This window comes from Oncorhynchus mykiss, chromosome 5, assembly GCF_057628025.1.
Source record: "Oncorhynchus mykiss isolate SJ-2025 chromosome 5, ASM5762802v1, whole genome shotgun sequence".
NCBI lineage: Eukaryota > Metazoa > Chordata > Actinopteri > Salmoniformes > Salmonidae > Oncorhynchus > Oncorhynchus mykiss.
Window position 1 is genome coordinate 87341757 of NC_143026.1, and position 19095 is coordinate 87360851.

The 19095-nt window shown below is 45.0% G+C and overlaps 1 protein-coding gene across 8 annotated transcripts in view; it reads right to left on the reverse strand.

The window, feature by feature from the left end:
- The window catches only part of dnajc6 (DnaJ heat shock protein family (Hsp40) member C6), a 68340-nt gene extending 50492 nt beyond the window's left edge, over positions 1-17848 (reverse strand). For 2 of the 8 annotated variants that reach the window (XM_090236211.1, XM_090236210.1), the window contains exons 1-2: positions 17406-17848; positions 8657-8792 (exon numbers count right to left, since the gene is read on the reverse strand). In XM_090236211.1, the coding sequence (XP_090092337.1) occupies positions 8657-8669 (13 nt within the window). In that variant the 5' untranslated portion in view covers positions 8670-8792; positions 17406-17848. Of the gene's footprint in view, positions 1-8656; positions 8944-17405 lie in introns of those variants that run through there. The other 6 variants (XM_090236209.1, XM_036978620.2, XM_036978619.2 and 3 more) reach the window with 3 other exon arrangements.
- Positions 17849-19095: the final 1247 nt, after the last annotated feature.

The window sequence follows — 19095 nt, forward strand, 5'->3', positions numbered from 1 at the left end:
ATAAAACAATCTTGAAGCATGGATTCCATTTCATCCGACCAGAATAGACCTGAGCATGGGTACTTCCTGTTTGAGTTTCTGCCTATAGGAAGGGAGGAGCAAAATGGAGTCGTGATCTGATTTTCCCCAGCTACAATAAATGCGGCCTCAGGATCTGTGGTTTCCAGTTTGCATAAAGTCCAGTGTAGTTCCTTGAGGGCAGTTGTTGTATCGGATTGAGGGGGAATATACACGGCTGCGACTATTACCGAAGATAATTATCTTGGGAGGTAACATGTTTGGTATATTTTTGTAAGGTATTCTAGCTTGGGTGAACAAAAGGACTTGAGTTTCTGTATGTTATCACAATCACACCATGAGTAGTTCATCATGAAAGATACACCACCATCTTTCTTCTTCCCGGAGAGTTCTTTACTCCTGTCTACGCAATGTACTGAGAACCCAGCTGGCTGCATAGACAGAGACAGTATATCCCGAGAGAGCCATGATTTGGTGAAACAGAGTATGTTACAGTCCCTGATGTATCTCTGGAAGGAGTTCCTCTGCCTGAGCTCGTCTATTTTATTGTCCAGAGATGAACATTAGCAAGTAATATCCTCGGAAGCGGTGGATGTTGTGCACGTCTCCTGAGTAGGACTAGAAGTGGATTCCGAATACCTCTTCTCCGCCGGGAGCATCTTGGAGCAGCCTCTGAGATAAGTTCAGTTGCCCTCGGGGTACGAACAAAGGATCCAATTCGGGAAAGTCGTATTCCTGGTCATAATGCTGGTGAGTTACCGCCGCTCTGATATCCAAGATTTATTTCCGTCTGTATGTAATTACACAAAAAACATTGTGGGCTAATAATGTAAGATATAACACACAAAAAAACAAAATACTGCAAAGTTGCTTAGGAGCTAGAAGAGCTTCCATGTCTGTCGGCACCATCTTACATTGAGCAGGTAGCATTCTCCTGTTACAGTGCCTTGCGAAAGTATTCGGCCCCCTTGAACTTTGCGACCTTTTGCCACATTTCAGGCTTCAAACATAAAGATATAAAACTGTATTTCTTTGTGAAGAATCAACAACAAGTGGGACACAATCATGAAGTGGAACGACATTTATTGGATATTTCAAACTTTTTTAACAAATCAAAAACTGAAAAATTGGGCGTGCAAAATTATTCAGCCCCCTTAAGTTAATACTTTGTAGCGCCACCTTTTGCTGCGATTACAGCTGTAAGTCGCTTGGGGTATGTCTCTATCAGTTTTGCACATCGAGAGACTGACATTTTTTTCCCATTCCTCCTTGCAAAACAGCTTGAGCTCAGTGAGGTTGGATGGAGAGCATTTGTGAACAGCAGTTTTCAGTTCTTTCCACAGATTCTCGATTGGATTCAGGTCTGGACTTTGACTTGGCCATTCTAACACCTGGATATGTTTATTTTTGAACCATTCCATTGTAGATTTTGCTTTATGTTTTGGATCATTGTCTTGTTGGAAGACAAATCTCCGTCCCAGTCTCAGGTCTTTTGCAGACTCCATCAGGTTTTCTTGCAGAATGGTCCTGTATTTGGCTCCATCCATCTTCCCATCAATTTTAACCATCTTCCCTGTCCCTGCTGAAGAAAAGCAGGCCCAAACCATGATGCTGCCACCACCATGTTTGACAGTGGGGATGGTGTGTTCAGCTGTGTTGCTTTTACGCCAAACATAACGTTTTGCATTGTTGCCAAAAAGTAAAATTTTGGTTTCATCTGACCAGAGCACCTTCTTCCACATGTTTGGTGTGTCTCCCAGGTGGCTTGTGGCAAACTTTAAACAACACTTTTTATGGATATCTTTAAGAAATGGCTTTCTTCTTGCCACTCTTCCATAAAGGCCAGATTTGTGCAATATACGACTGATTGTTGTCCTATGGACAGAGTCTCCCACCTCAGCTGTAGATCTCTGCAGTTCATCCAGAGTGATCATGGGCCTCTTGGCTGCATCTCTGATCAGTCTTCTCCTTGTATGAGCTGAAAGTTTAGAGGGACGGCCAGGTCTTGGTAGATTTGCAGTGGTCTGATATTCCTTCCATTTCAATATTATCGCTTGCACAGTGCTCCTTGGGATGTTTAAAGCTTGGGAAATATTTTTGTATCCAAATCCGGCTTTAAACTTCTTCACAACAGTACCTCGGACCTGCCTGGTGTGTTCCTTGTTCTTCATGATGCTCTCTGCGCTTTTAACGGACCTCTGAGACTATCACAGTGCAGGTGCATTTATACGGAGACTTGATTACACACAGGTGGATTGTATTTATCATCATTAGTCATTTAGGTCAACATTGGCTCATTCAGAGATCCTCACTGAACTTCTGGAGAGAGTTTGCTGCACTGAAAGTAAAGGGGCTGAATAATTTTGCACACCCAATTTTTCAGTTTTTGATTTGTTAAAAAAGTTTGAAATATCCAATAAATGTCGTTCCACTTCATGATTGTGTCCCACTTGTTGTTGATTCTTCACAAAAAAATACAGTTTTATATCTTTATGTTTGAAGCCTGAAATGTGGCAAAAGGTCGCAAAGTTCAAGGGGGCCGAATACTTTCCCAAGGCACTGTATCCACCAAACCCAGATTAGTTGGTCGGACTGCCAGATGGTGAAGCGTGAGTCATCTCTCCAGAGAATGCGTTTCCACTGCTCCAGAGTCCAATGGCGGCAAGCCATTACACCACTCCAGCCGATGCTTGGCATTGCGCATGGTGATCTTAGGCTTGTGTGCGGCAGCTCGGCCATGGAAACCCATTTCATTAAGCTCCCGACGAACAGATATTGTGCTGACGTTGCTTCCATAGGCAGTTTGGAACTCGGTAGTGAGTATTGCAACTGAGGACAGACGATTTTCACACGCTACGTGTTTCAGCACTCGGCGGTCCCATTCTGTGAGCCTGTTTGGCCTATTACTTCGCCAGACAATTCTGTGCTTTCAACTTTACAGCAACAGTTTGGGGAAGGTCCTTTCCTGTTTCAGCATGACAATGCACAAAGCGAAGCCCACACAAAAATGGTTTGTCAAGGCCAGTGTGGAAGAACTTGACTGGCCAGCACAGAGCTCTGACCTCAACCCCATCGAACACCTTTTGGATGAATTGCAACACCGACTGCGAGCCAGGTCTAATCGCCCAACATCAGTGCCCGACCTCACTAATGCTTTTGTGGCTGAATGGAAGCAAGTACCTGCAGCAATGTTCCAACATCTAGTGGAAAGCCTTCCTAGAAGAGTGGAGGCTGTTATAGCAGCAAAGGGGGGACCAACTCCATATTAATGCCCGTGACTTTGGAATGATATGTTTGACAAGCTGGTGTCCACATACTCCATTTTCAACTGTTCTGCCTGCGGCTATGGAATCCTGACCTGTTCACAGGACATGCTACCTGTCCCAGACCTCCTGTTTTCAACTCTCTAGAGACAGCAGGAGCGGTAGAGATACTCTTAATGATCGGCTATGAAAAGCCAACTGACATTTACTCCTTGGCCATGTTCTGGACAATCTCCACCCGGCACAGCCAGAAGAGGACAGGCCACCCCTCATAGCCTGGTTCCTCTCTAGGTTTGTTCCTAGGTTTTGGCCTTTCTAGGGAGTTTTTCCTAGCCACCGTGCTTCTACACCTACATTGCTTGCTGTTTGGGGTTTTAGGCTGGGTTTCTGTACAGCACTTTGAGATATCAGCTGATGTAAGAAGGGCAATATAAATACATTTGATTTGATTTGATTTTGGTAATGTAGTGTAATTATAAAATGAGTGAAATACTTTTCCTTCAAATTTTTTAAATTAAATATGTTAAAAGCAGCTTTTCTGTGTTGGAATGGTGTGGGCATACCCCAACAACAGAATGGTGTGGGCATACCCCAACAACAGAATGGTGTGGGTGTATTCTAGTCATTAAAAATATTCATGCGAGTAGACTGCTGATTGGCCAGCTCAGGCAATGAGGCAGGATATATGCAAGAAATAGCAAACATTTTTGAAACAGTCTATTTGAGATACAAGTTTGTAGGTTTTTTTAAAGTGTTTTTTCTCCAACTTATGCGCTGGCCACAAATACGAGTCAAGAACATTATTTGGGTATGAGTTAACAGAATATGAACTTTTAAAAGTGAAGTTTTCACTGGACAGTTGCTTTAAGACTCATTGTACTTCTTGGACATTACTTAGCATCTTCCTTCAGACTATTTAACCAGTCAGCTTGTCCCTCTTTTAATACTAGAGGAACACTTCAAAGCCTCCTCCACAGCCATCCCTTAGAGTTGGTTACTGCTCTCTGAACCCCGACCAAAACGCCCCCCTCTCACTCTCCTCCTGTTCATCCTTCCATCCTCCCTGCTCCAGTCAGGCACCTCTGATGTGAGAGAAAGGCCCAGTCAGAGAGCCGCTGGCCCAGAAAGAGACTTGGCCCCGGTCAGAGAGATCAATACAGACACAGTCTCAATGTGCCTCTCTCTCTCCTTCAACAGTCCCAACCTTCATCCTTTATACCTTCTATCCGGTGCAGGGTGAATGAGACAGACAGACAGACAGACAGACAGACGGGCGGGCGGGCGGACGGACGGACGGACGGACGGACGGACGGACAGACAGACAGACAGACAGACCTGTGTACTGCAGTAGTCACATATGGGCCTCTATTGTGGGTCAAACAGGAACAGGAACTTTCCCAACAAACAGGCTCTAAGCTCTTTATTATAGATGCTGCTGATAAGACAAGAGTCTATGATTAATCTGTCTGGAAGGGACAGGCAGCTTGGAATCACTACTGACTATGTGGGAGATACACACCCACCAAACATGATTGATATAGCAGCAGATATGCACACTACAAAAACTATATTTTGCAATTTGTTTCATTAGTCCATTGTTGACATAGTCCCAAAATGTTTTGCTTGTCAGTAATCAAGTTTCCAAGATATGTAACTTTCAAAATACAGAAATCATCCCTATATGATGCACAATTTTCCTTTAAGACTTAAATATTTACAGAGGACTGAAGTGACGTCATCCAAACATCTATTATTCACTTAATGTCAATAAAACAGCTCTAATGTAAGAGCGCTGCCCTGGAGTTGGGGAGATGGGAAGTTTGCATTTCCAATGGGAAATGTCTCACATAATATACATTTTCTGATGCTAAGCTGATGGTGCGCTGATGGTGCCTGGTGGTCTCACCAATCCCTTTCAAACACACTGGAGATTTACAGTAAATAGACCAGGGGTAGGCAACCCCGGTCCTGGAGTGCCGCATCACCTGGAAGACCAGGTGTGCTGAATTTAGGCAATCACTGAACTGATCAATTAGCTCAGTTGGTCAGATGTGGTGCCTAGTTGGAACAAAATCCTGCAGTACCTGCAGCTCTCCACGAAGAGCATTACCTACCCCTAACATAGACTCTGCTATGTGGGAAGACAATGGGAAAACCTCCAATGCAGTCTTAGACCCTAACCACTAACCAAACACCTACTACTTAGCTGCAACATGTCTATCCACCTGTCTCTGTGTCTGCCTCTGTGTCAGTTGGTCAGTCAGTCGTTCAGTCTGCTTGTGTACTGGCTTGCCTGCCAAACACGACTGACCAGAGGGGGATGGGAGTCTGCAGAGCTCTGATGTTTACTGAGCTACACTGCACAGACACACAGAGAAGCAGAGGGAGCAGGAGATACAGACCACATACAGCCAGCCAGCCATCACAGGCAGACTCACCTGACACTCAGCCATCTCAGAGGTCTATGTCCCCCTCTCCCTCCTCCCCTCTCCTCCCTTCTCTCTCCCCTCCCCTCCCCTCCACATCGTATACTTCCCCTCAGCTCAGATAGATCCAGTACCTAAGGCCAGGTCTTTCAGTGCACTGCAGTGAGCTGTGGATATATCCAACCTGTTCTCAGAGCATTTTGTATTATTCTGTACATAAATCTGAGACACTCCATTAGGTATATGCTACATTTGATATGGTTTCATAAGACAGATTGTTACAAAAACAAAAGGAGGGTGGGCGATTAACGCAAATGTTTAGCAACCCAAAGGTTGAGAGTTCGTATTTCAGCATGGACAACTTAGCATTTTAGCTATTTAGTAACTTTTCAACTACTTACTATTTTCTTGATACTTTGCAACTACTTAGCATGTTAGCTAACTCTTCACCTAACTTTAACCCTTTTAGCTAACCCTTCCCCTAATCCTAACTTTAACCTAACCCCAAGCCTAGCTAATATTAGCGAGCTAGCTAATATTAGCGTTTTGCAAATTCGTAACAAATCATACGAAATGGGTGAAGGACTTCCACAAATGAATACATACCAGACGAAACGTGATATATCATACTCAATGAAGTGTCTCAGATTTACAGTGGCAAGAAAAAGAATGTGAACCCTTTGGAATTATCTGAATTTCTGCATAAATTGGTCATCAAATTTGATCTGATCTTCATCTAAGTCACAACAATAGACAAACATAGTGTGCTTAAACTAATAACACACAAATTATTGTATTTGTCTTGTCTATATTGAATAAATCATTTAAAAATTCACAGTGTAGGTTGGGAAAAGTATGTGAACACCCTAGGCTAATAACTTCTCCAAAAGCTAATTGGAGTCAGGAGTCAGCTAACCTGGAGTCCAATCAATGACACGAGATTGGAGGTGTAGGTTAGAGCTGCCCTGCCCTATAAAAAAACACTCACAAAATGTGAGTTTGCTATTCACAAGAAGCATTGCCTGATGTGAACCATGCCTCAAACAAAAGAGATCTCAGAAGACCTAAGATTGAGAATTGTTGACTTGCATAAAGTTGGAAAGAGTTGCAAAAGTATCTCTAAAAGCCTTGATGTTCATCAGTCCATGGTAAGACCAATTGTCCATAAATGGAGAAAGTTCAGCACTGTTGCTACTGTCCCTAGAAGTGGCCATCCTGCAAAGATGACTGCAAGAGTATTGCGCAGAATGCTCAATGAGGTTAAGAAGAATCCTAGAGTGTCAGCTAAAGACAGAAATCTCTGGAACATGCTAACATCTCTGTTGACGAGTCTACGATAAGTAAAACACTAAACAAGAATGGTGTTCACCACCGAAGAAGCCACTGCTGTCCAAAAAAAATATTGCTGCACGTCTGAAGTTTGCAAAAGTGCACCTGGATGTTCCACATACTAGCAAAATATTCTGTGGACAGATGAAACTAGTTGTTTGAAAGGAACACACAACACAATGTGTCTCCACAATGTGTGGAGAAAAAAAGGCTCATCCCAACTGTAAAGTATAGTGGAGGGAGCATCATGGTTTGGGCCTGCTTTTCTGCCTCAGGGCCTGGACAGCTTGCTATCATCAACGGAAAAATGATTTCCCAAGTTTATCAAGACATTTTGCAGGGGAATGTAAGGCTATCTGTCCGCGATGTGTCAGTGTGCATTGCGCCCGGCCCGCCACAGGAGTCGATAGAGCGCGATGGGACAATGACAACCTGGCCAGCCAAACCCGGACGACGATGGGCCAATTGTGCGCCGCCTCATGGGTCTCCCGGTCGCAGCCGGCTGCGACACAGCCTGGGATCAAACCAGGATCTGTAGTGATGCAGTGCCTTAGACCGCTGCGCCACTCGTGAGGCCCACAAATAAATTTATTGGAAATGTTGTTAATTCCAAGATAGCTAAACCGTTGTCTTAAACTCAGGGCAGTGAGAGAAAGCTCATGAAAGCAATTGAACATGTTGAATTGACTCACAAACTTTCTCTGAAAGTTTCAGTACGGATTATTTTAAACCCAAGAACATGTTTAGAACAGTAATCTCAGTAAGAAATATGCTAACATGATTGCCATTGCTAGCTAGATAGCTAAAACGGTTGCCTAGCAACAAACATCTTAAGAAGATTTGTAAGAAGATATTTGGGAAGTTCATTCAATCTTAAGATAGAGGAGGGCAATTGAGGAAATGTACTTAAACTACTTTATGAAAAAAAAAAAATCTTAAGCAGTTTCTTATGCTAAGATGTGTTTTGTGAATATGGGCCCTGGTTGATATATCCCTGTTCACAACACTTCCACTCACTCACTGACAATGAACTGTGGCTTTTTAACTCTCCAATGGCCACATGACATACAGGCAACTGTATGCAGGAAATTCCCTACATACACTTCTTCAAAAGGAACAAGGAAGGATAGAGTATTATTGGGTTTGTGTTTTTGTTGTTGTTGTCATGTTAGCTATTGTCAAGCTGTTAATCAAGTCTTAGGGCTACACCACATCAGGATGATTGGTAGGGACTATGTAATGTGTGCATGTTCAATTACATCAATTTAAGTTTTTTTAAAATATTGGTAGCTTAATAAAAGACTGTAACATGAGATCACTGCTATGATGAGATCAGCTCTACTCACACAAAATAAAAATGAAAGCAGAACAATATAGGCTACAATATAAGGAGAAACCGTTATTACATGATGCAATGCGTGGAAACACTAAGACAGAAATGTCTAGATAATATATTTTAACCTATTTACACTGATCTTATTCAAATTAAATATATTTCAGGGAGTATCACACAGCGACAGGCGTGTTCTGCCTCGCATGCAACAGATCAGCATTATCCCCAGCTTGGCCTTGCCTGCTTCGCGTGAGCTACGCCGCCTCCCATGGAGAGCCACCGCTTACCTGAGCTGTCCATGGTGCTGCAGTCGTTCTCCCGCAGTGGGCCTGCCTTCGGTCCTCCTAGGGTTGCTGCTGATACCAAGCCGATTCCGCTGCGTCTCCCTCCTCCGTTATTGAAGCCTCCGCTGCTATCGACCAACTGTAAAGATTCATAGCCATCATAACTGCATGGCTTTTTCTTATAGCCACCAAGTAGGCTCATCTCATGAGCACTGCGCCGTAGATTTGAGAATTACATTAAAAAAAGACAAAAACAGCTACTGAATGGCGTGAATGCACATATTCTGGACGATAAATCTCAGATATATTCTTAGAAATAATCCACCAGATATGTGTTAGTAGTTCCAGCACCGTGTCTCCCTGATTTCTTTTCTCCGGGATATCAGGAGCAGGACGCTGTCATCAGGTCCGTATTCACTACACCGAACATCCACGGTTGCTCTGGCTGCCAGTCCCGGTTGAGTTAATGGGTCCTTTCCGGCTTTATGCTGGCTACAAGCCAATCCTGACAATACCATGCCGGCAGTAGGTGACTAAATGATCGCCTGATTCATCGTTATTTATTTACAAAGCAGTAATATTTGTCAGAAAATATACATTGATGATGAATAGGCTGTTGTGATGATAGCCCACTGGATATCCTACACAGGATTCTATACGAAAATATTCACATTTATTTCTAATAACGTATTTTCACAGGCTACAGTAGTTAACAAGATATCTTCATAACTAATTATAAGGGTTAAATTAACAATACAAACCACTTACAGGCTCTAACTGTTGGTTAGAGCCTGTAAGTAAGCATTTCACTGTAAGGTCTAAACCAGTTGTATTCAGCGCACATGACAAATAAACTTTGATATGATATGATTTCAGTTTCTTATAATCTACATAGGCGACAGTCTCCATTGCTAAGGGGCTTTAATTCGACCCATGTATGGGCCAGCTGGAGGCTATACAGTATAGCACCTCCACAGGAAGATAATAAAGAAATTAAAGTGCTGAAGAATTTTAGTCAGCACTGTAGGACAGCATAGTTATTTGTCAGGGAGGGGGAGCACTTCAGTCAGTTGATAACTAAAGATCTCGACTCTCCCCCCAGCCCCAGGCGATCCCCCCAGCCCTCACAAAAAGAGATTCCACAAATGGCACCATATTGTCCATAGACCTCTGGTCAAAATGGCCAATGGTAAAAAGCAGTGGTGTAAAGTATTTAAGCAGAAATACTTGAAAGTATCACTAGTCCTTTTTTTTGGTATGATTACTTTACTATTTATATTTGTTGACAACTTTTACTTTTACTTCACTACATTCCTAAAGAAAATATGTACCTTTTACTCCATACATTTTCCCTGATACCCAAATGTACTCGTTACATTTCGAATGCTCAGCCAGGACAGCAATGTCGTCCAATTCACACACCTATCAATCATTCCTACTGCCTCTGATCTGGCGGACTCACTAAACACAAATACTGCGTTTGTAAATGATGTCTGTGTTGGAATGTGTGCCTTGCTGTCCGTAAATAAACAAAACAAGAACATTATGCCATCTGCTTTGCTTAATATAATAAGTTTTGATGCATAGCATTAACTTTAACTTTTTACTTGTACTCAAGTATAACAAGTTAGTACTTTTTCCACCACTGTACTTTAAGGAGAAGTTTACCCAAAATCCAGAAACTCCCAAGTGATTCCATACATTGAAACTAGTTCAGGGGAGTTTGCCATCTTTCCCCCTTCTCTCCTACTGTACTGCTGTACTGAAACAGCTGCAGAAATGGGTCAAGTGACTCGTGACATTGCTGGATGCAGGCCTCACTCTGCTCCGTTACCAGTGAATTCCTGATTCAGAAATCTGCGAAGTGGGGACAAATTCATTGTTTTATTGAAAGCATAGGAACTGCACGTTAGGCCCTTATTCACAGATGCAAGTTTTTTTCGGAGGGGAAGACATTGTTACACATTAGTTATATAAATAAACAACAAGTAACAACTATGTCTGATGACTAAATACTTGCGAGTGATGAAGAAAACTACTTGAGGGGCGCTGATGGTCTCGTCGAACCGTATTGTTTGGAGTGTGAGTATGCAGACGAAGAATTTAGGCAAAGTAAGCTTCAGATGGCCGCAGCCCCTCTAGACACCGAAGCTGCAGGATCAACACAGACTGGTGCTGCAGCAGTAGCTGGACCACAGCCCCAACCCATCCCCAGGATCAACACAGACAGGCAGTAGCTGGACCACAGCCCCAACCCATCCCCAGGATCAACACAGACAGGCAGTAGCTGGACCACAGCCCCAACCCATCCCCAGGATCAACACAGACTGGTGCTGCAGCAGTAGCTGGACCACGGCCCCAACCCATCCCCAGGATCAACACAGACCGGTAGTAGCTGGACCACGGCCCCAACCCATCCCCAGGATCAACACAGACCGGTAGTAGCTGGACCACAGCCCCAACCCATCCCCAGGATCAACACAGACAGGCAGCAGCTGGACCACAGCCCCAACCCATCCCCAGGATCAACACAGACTGGTGCTGCAGCAGTAGCTGGACCACAGCCCCAACCCATCCCCAGGATCAACAGACAGGCAGTAGCTGGACCACGGCCCCAACCCATCCCCAGGATCAACACAGACTGGTGCTGCAGCAGTAGCTGGACCACAGCCCCAACCCATCCCCAGGATCAACACAGACCGGTAGTAGCTGGACCACAGCCCCAACCCATCCCCAGGATCAACACAGACCGGTAGTAGCTGGACCACGGCCCCAACCCATCCCCAGGATCAACACAGACTGGTGCTGCAGCAGTAGCTGGACCACAGCCCCAACCCATCCCCAGGATCAACACAGACAGGTAGTAGCTGGACCACGGCCCCAACCCATCCCCAGGATCAACACAGACTGGTGCTGCAGCAGTAGCTGGACCACAGCCCCAACCCATCCCCAGGATCAACACAGACAGGTAGTAGCTGGACCACGGCCCCAACCCATCCCCAGGATCAACACAGACAGGTAGTAGCTGGACCACAGCCCCAACCCATCCCCAGGATCAACACAGACAGGCAGTAGCTGGACCACAGCCCCAACCCATCCCCAGGATCAACACAGACAGGTAGTAGCTGGACCACGGCCCCAACCCATCCCCAGGATCAACACAGACTGGTGCTGCAGCAGTAGCTGGACCACAGCCCCAACCCATCCCCAGGATCAACACAGACCGGTAGTAGCTGGACCACAGCCCCAACCCATCCCCAGGATCAACACAGACAGGCAGTAGCTGGACCACAGCCCCAACCCATCCCCAGGATCAACACAGACAGGTAGTAGCTGGACCACGGCCCCAACCCATCCCCAGGATCAACACAGACTGGTGCTGCAGCAGTAGCTGGACCACAGCCCCAACCCATCCCCAGGATCAACACAGACAGGCAATAGCTGGACCACAGCCCCAACCCATCCCCAGGATCAACACAGACTGGTGCTGCAGCAGTAGCTGGACCACAGCCCCAACCCATCCCCAGGATCAACACAGACCGGTAGTAGCTGGACCACAGCCCCAACCCATCCCCAGGATCAACACAGACTGGTGCTGCAGCAGTAGCTGGACCACAGCCCCAACCCATCCCCAGGATCAACACAGACAGGCAGTAGCTGGACCACGGCCCCAACCCATCCCCAGGATCAACACAGACCGGTAGTAGCTGGACCACGGCCCCAACCCATCCCCAGGATCAACACAGACCGGTAGTAGCTGGACCACAGCCCCAACCCATCCCCAGGATCAACACAGACAGGCAGCAGCTGGACCACAGCCCCAACCCATCCCCAGGATCAACACAGACTGGTGCTGCAGCAGTAGCTGGACCACAGCCCCAACCCATCCCCAGGATCAACAGACAGGCAGTAGCTGGACCACGGCCCCAACCCATCCCCAGGATCAACACAGACTGGTGCTGCAGCAGTAGCTGGACCACAGCCCCAACCCATCCCCAGGATCAACACAGACCGGTAGTAGCTGGACCACAGCCCCAACCCATCCCCAGGATCAACACAGACCGGTAGTAGCTGGACCACGGCCCCAACCCATCCCCAGGATCAACACAGACTGGTGCTGCAGCAGTAGCTGGACCACAGCCCCAACCCATCCCCAGGATCAACACAGACAGGTAGTAGCTGGACCACGGCCCCAACCCATCCCCAGGATCAACACAGACTGGTGCTGCAGCAGTAGCTGGACCACAGCCCCAACCCATCCCCAGGATCAACACAGACAGGTAGTAGCTGGACCACGGCCCCAACCCATCCCCAGGATCAACACAGACAGGTAGTAGCTGGACCACAGCCCCAACCCATCCCCAGGATCAACACAGACAGGCAGTAGCTGGACCACAGCCCCAACCCATCCCCAGGATCAACACAGACAGGTAGTAGCTGGACCACGGCCCCAACCCATCCCCAGGATCAACACAGACTGGTGCTGCAGCAGTAGCTGGACCACAGCCCCAACCCATCCCCAGGATCAACACAGACCGGTAGTAGCTGGACCACAGCCCCAACCCATCCCCAGGATCAACACAGACAGGCAGTAGCTGGACCACAGCCCCAACCCATCCCCAGGATCAACACAGACAGGTAGTAGCTGGACCACGGCCCCAACCCATCCCCAGGATCAACACAGACTGGTGCTGCAGCAGTAGCTGGACCACAGCCCCAACCCATCCCCAGGATCAACACAGACAGGCAATAGCTGGACCACAGCCCCAACCCATCCCCAGGATCAACACAGAGAGGCAGTAGCTGGACCACAGCCCCAACACATCCCCAGGATCAACACAGACAGGCAGTAGCTGGACCACAGCCCCAACCCATCCCCAGGATCAACACAGACAGGTAGTAGCTGGACCACAGCCCCAACCCATCCCCAGGATCAACACAGACAGGCAGTAGTTGGACCACAGCCCCAACCCATCCCCAGGATCAACACAGACTGGTGGTGCAGTTGTGGCAATTGTGCTTCAATGCTGCAAATTATGTTTGTGCTGCAGAGATTTCAAATATGTGAAATATGAGAATTCAAATTCCTACAAAAATGGAGGAATGTAATGATGATGAGGAACAGTTAGTTTGCAACCAAGGGGATTTTGCGGCCCTTTTGATCCCATGTTCCAAAAAAACGAATTGGAGACACATCCCTGTTTCACCTGGGTCAAATGGACAGTTATCTAACGAGTAAGTGGCAACTTTACTTTATTGAATGATCGCTTATGATCAACCTCTATGAACGGGACTGTTAGTGGGTTTATGTTTTCATATTAGTCCGAAACACTATATAGCCTATGTTTATTTATCACCATGTTTTGGGGGTATTCTATTCTGCAAATAAAGGTGACACAATGTCTATTGTCTCTCAACCCCAGCTGTTATAAATATATAGGGAACATATGCTAACCTGTAGAGCACCTATGCCTCTATGTCTACATTATATGATGCAATGGTACTAACACAATAAGAACACTGCAAACTTCAAGAGTCAGACTGGGCTACATACCTCCGTTGTTTTGTCGCGTTCTCTTCTCAAACACCTATTTGTATTTTGGCACTGCTCCAGATCCAGTCCATGGACAGACAGTAGAAACAGCTGTATTTTAGCAGTCGGCTATATAAAATAATTATCATAAATAAATCTAAAATGTTTTAGGTGGAAAAGTACACATTTTGTGACTCAAAACATATAGTACTTCTGACCAAAATAGCTAATTTGGCCATGCACTTTCAATAAAAAACGATTTTGTCCATAATTGCTGATTTCTGAATCATGAATTCACTGGCAAAGGAGGAAAGCGAGGCCTGCATCCAGCAATGTCACGAGTCACGTGACCCGTTTTTGCACCGGTTTCAGTACAGCGCTACAGGGAGAGAGAGGGGGAGAGGGCAAGCTCCACTGAACTAGTTTCAATGTATGGAATCACTTGGGAGTTTCTGGATTTTGGGTAAACTTATCCTTTAAGTACATTTAAAACCAGATACTTTTAGACTTTTACTCAAGTAGTATTTTCCTGGGTGACTTTCACTTTTACTTGAGTTATTTCCTATTAAAAGGTATCTTTCCTTTTACTCAAGTACAATAAATGGGTACTTTTTCTACCACTGGTCAGAAGTATTACACTATATAGGGAATGGTGTGCTATTTGGAAAGCACACCAAGACAGCTACTTGGCGTTCTGCAGCATGCTTCCTTCCTTGGCCCAGTTCCCTGGCAACTAAAGGGCTGCATGGTTTCTCAAAGCAGAACCCGGGCCTGGGAAACCCTTTACAACAGGAGCCCTGGACTGAAAGCACAGCAGGCAAGGGAATGTCCAAAAGGAGAAATTATTCCAGACGTAACCGGATGCAAAGTGCCGCTCTATTGTAGGATTTAGTTTCCTCTGACAGCTAACCTCCCAACATCAGACATTTACCCCAGATGCACTACTACTCCTGCAGTCAGTCTCCAATTCAAATGGTTACAATCCTCACTCGCTGAGAGGACTGGACTTGGGCATCAAAAGCAATGTAATGTCCTGGCATTGACCTTTTGACCCCCTTTTGACCACTATTTTATGTCTATGGTCACAGTGGTGTGATGCAAGAAGGGATCACTTGGATGATGAGAGTGTCCACTGTACTGTATTTGGGATCCAAGTTCGAAAAGCAGAAAAAAATCACACTACAATGACAACTACACTTCCACATAATCCAGAATAATGGACAGATAAGCGAATATGAATAAACAGGGAGAGATTATCGTAAACCTGCTACATAAAAAACAAATGACAGCCATTAAAATAATCTAACTCTATAGCCCAGCCAACCTTTATTAACTTACTATATAGGTTTAAATGCCACATTGCATTCCTTTATTCCCTTACAGGAGAGGTTTAAGCACTGTGGGTTAAGGAAGTTGTAGTTTAACAAAGATCTTGTGATGTTTTATAAGACCTTCGCCTCATAAACAGAAGTTTATTTCACTCTTCCAGCTACGCCTCTTCAAAAACTGCTATACTTCATGATTTTTAAGACTTATGGATATTGAGGACAACATTAGGCTACTTGAATCCAGTCCAGCCATACAGCCATTATCTTCACTAAACTGACTGACCTAAAATAATATTTTCTGCTTGAATCGGTGGATTTGCCATCATATTTAATGGTGGACAGTGGATTAATGATTATCCCTACAGGTTAAAGCTTTATTGACCTGTAAAATCTGCTGGCTAGGGTTAGGGTTCACTGGCAGACAGTAGCCTAAATTACTTGATCTGTGTGTAGCCTATTGTCCATGCAGCTGTCTTTACATTTTGAACTAAATAGATTCTTGCTTAGCCTAATGAAGAATCTCTAAACATCTTTCCAATCATCATCAAAGGAATCATGATGGAATGAAAATAAAACATAGTATTGCTATATATCACAACCCACTGGGTACAGAAGTCAATTCGATGTCTATTCCACGTTGGTTCAACGTAATTTCGTTGAAATGTATGCATAAGAGAAATATGCTCTTAAAAGGGTAATAAATCAAGTTAAGCCTTCATGTGGTTATTTGCTCTTAATTAGCCTATAGGCAAGTAATATCAATACACCATATTAATAAGCTACTACACTAACACCTGCACTGAAAAATGTTGTCCTGAATGTATCTAGTTTCGATAATATAATGTAATCGTCAGTATTAACGGTTTTACTAGTCTGGTGTGAAACGGAAACCACGCATCTCATCATGTGACACCACCGTGCGGCATAGGACAGGAGGCGGCACGACACTGTCACCATATGAAACCAGAACTGGCCATCGCTTCAGCACCTGGATCATGCAAGGGATTTCCCTACAATTTTTTCCTCAGCAAAACCCATTTCCTTTGAAATCTGAGCTAAATAATTCATTTAAGAATGATAGCAAATAATTAGTAGAATATTTAGTTGGTTTCTCTATATTGTCGTCGTCTTCTTCAACCTGCCCCTCAACTGTATTCAGCAACATTAATCATCCACGGCATAGCCAGCTTTTCTTTTACTTAGCATGTAGTTTTCCATTTTAATGAGTCAGTGACTTTAAAAACTATGAGAATCATTAGCTAAGCACATATTAAATATTTTAGTGTTTCCCCCCATTTAAAATAGTGAGTCATTAATAATCTCAGATCATGCCTAAAAATCCCCCCGGTCATATTTGTCATTCAGTGCGCTTGGTTGTTTAGGCCGGCGGTTTCACCATTCATATGAGTGCATGTTTTTGGCTCATAATTACTAGAAAATGCATAAAAAAAAGCTTAAAGCGGCAACAGGAAAAGGTATGTAACGTCATACAGAGTCTGAGCGCACAGGGCTGTTTTCCCATCGTTACGCATTTCCTCGCCTAAAGATAGGCCTGTAACTTGACAAAACACCTGCACGGAATAGAACCAAACATCATCGATGCTATGGGATATTCAAATGTCTAATATTATGGTAAAACGGAGATAGACTTCTACTGATTGCCAAACCATGATATGCAGAATATCTTTATGCGGATCTAGCCAACAGAATTCCTGGGGCAGAGAAGATAATCATTATGTAATATTCAAATCTAATCGGGGAGAAACACATGACGACGATGCTACTCCGAAACAATCATTTCAGTGTCATTTGAAACAAAACGTATCTGGTTTAAAACGAATTATGCAACAACAACAAAAATGTATAAAAAAATACAGTCCGTTTCGCATACCTTTCAGAGCGCTCGCTGTCATTATCTCTGGAACGCCGACGTCCTCAGCCCCTGAGATCCGCGCGGGGACCCCAGCTGCGCTCTGAGAAATGTCAACCTTTTTGTCATTCGATTTGACATTCGCCGCCAGAGCAGTCAAAGGTCAAACGACCGATACTTCCTTCTGTACCTCAACCTGTAAGTGGTGGCGGTGCACGGGCAACGTGTATAATGTCAGCTCCTGCGGTTGGCTAAAATTACAATTACTAATGACTACGACATCATCATATCATCATCATCATCACCTAATATTTAATGTGAGCTTCACTGAAACGAATCCCGCGACCTCAATTCGCTGATCTAACAACAATATGAAGCCTATCCATGTGAGCCCAAGTGTTCCGGATGTCACAGATCCATATACTGGAAAAATGCGCAGATTAGCGCCTCAGAATGCTGACTACACAGCGCATCATATTTTGCCGTAGCCTACTAATAAAACATAGGCAAGCAAAATCTGAGTAGGGATTTGGGGACTGGATAGATGGAAATTAAAATTAACTCACATGTGCTGACATTTACATGAGACTGCCATGCTGACCACACCACTTGTTATGTGCCCAATCCTTGAAAAATAAATGTACACATACATGTTATTCAATCATTGCATCCACACTGCTTGCGCGTGTCAACGAAAGTCTGCATAGCTAGGCACTAAAATATACTTGATTATATTTGTGACTTGGCTGCTGCAAGCCCTGCCTCTCCCATCTCCTCATTGTTTTTTTAGCAGCATATACCCAGTGGGTGACTGAAAGGTGAACTGAGGTCCACACTACAGTCAAGTTGGTGGTGGTAATACAACATAAAGTTGGTTGCCAACCACCATATAAAGTCATAAGAAGAAGCCTAGCAGAGGAGAGATTACTAGAAACAAATTTGGTTTACACTCTTATCTGTGGATTTATTGTCGGAGTAGAGGACCTTGTGCATTTCAGGTAAAATAAGGGAGGGGGTGCTGTAACTGTCACATTATACTTCATTAGAATGCATGGTGGACTGGATTCATACAGATGCTGCATCACCACAGTATGCCTATATAGTTCTATGATAGCATATCTAATATGTTAGCAATGGCGTTCCCACTCACCACTCACAGTAGAAACCCATCAGTCTTCTATACAGTGCCTTCATAAAGTGAGTGTTGAGTGGGAACGCCATTGCCACTCGAGTGGCGCAGCAGTCTAAGGCACTGTGCTTGAGGTGTCACTACAGACCTGGGTTCGATCCCAGGCTGCATTGCGACCTTGAGAACCTATGAGGTGGCACACAATTGCTAATCCCCCTCATGCTTGAGGAGTCACTACAGACCTGGGTTTGATCCCAGGCTGTGTTGTGATCGGGAGAACCATGAGGTGGCACACAATTGGCCCAGTGTCATCAGGGTTAAGGGAGGGTTTGGCCAGCCGGGATGGCCTTGTCCCATTGTACTCTAGCATCTCCTTGTGGTGGGCCTGGTGCACCTTGTCCCATTGTACTCTAGCATCTCCTTGTGGTGGGCCGGGTGCACCTTGTCCCATTGTACTCTAGCATCTCCTTGTGGTGGGCCGGGTGCACCTTGTCCCATTGTACTCTAGCATCTCCTTGTGGTGGGCCGGGTGCACCTTGTCCCATTGTACTCTAGCATCTCCTTGTGGTGGGCCGGGTGCAC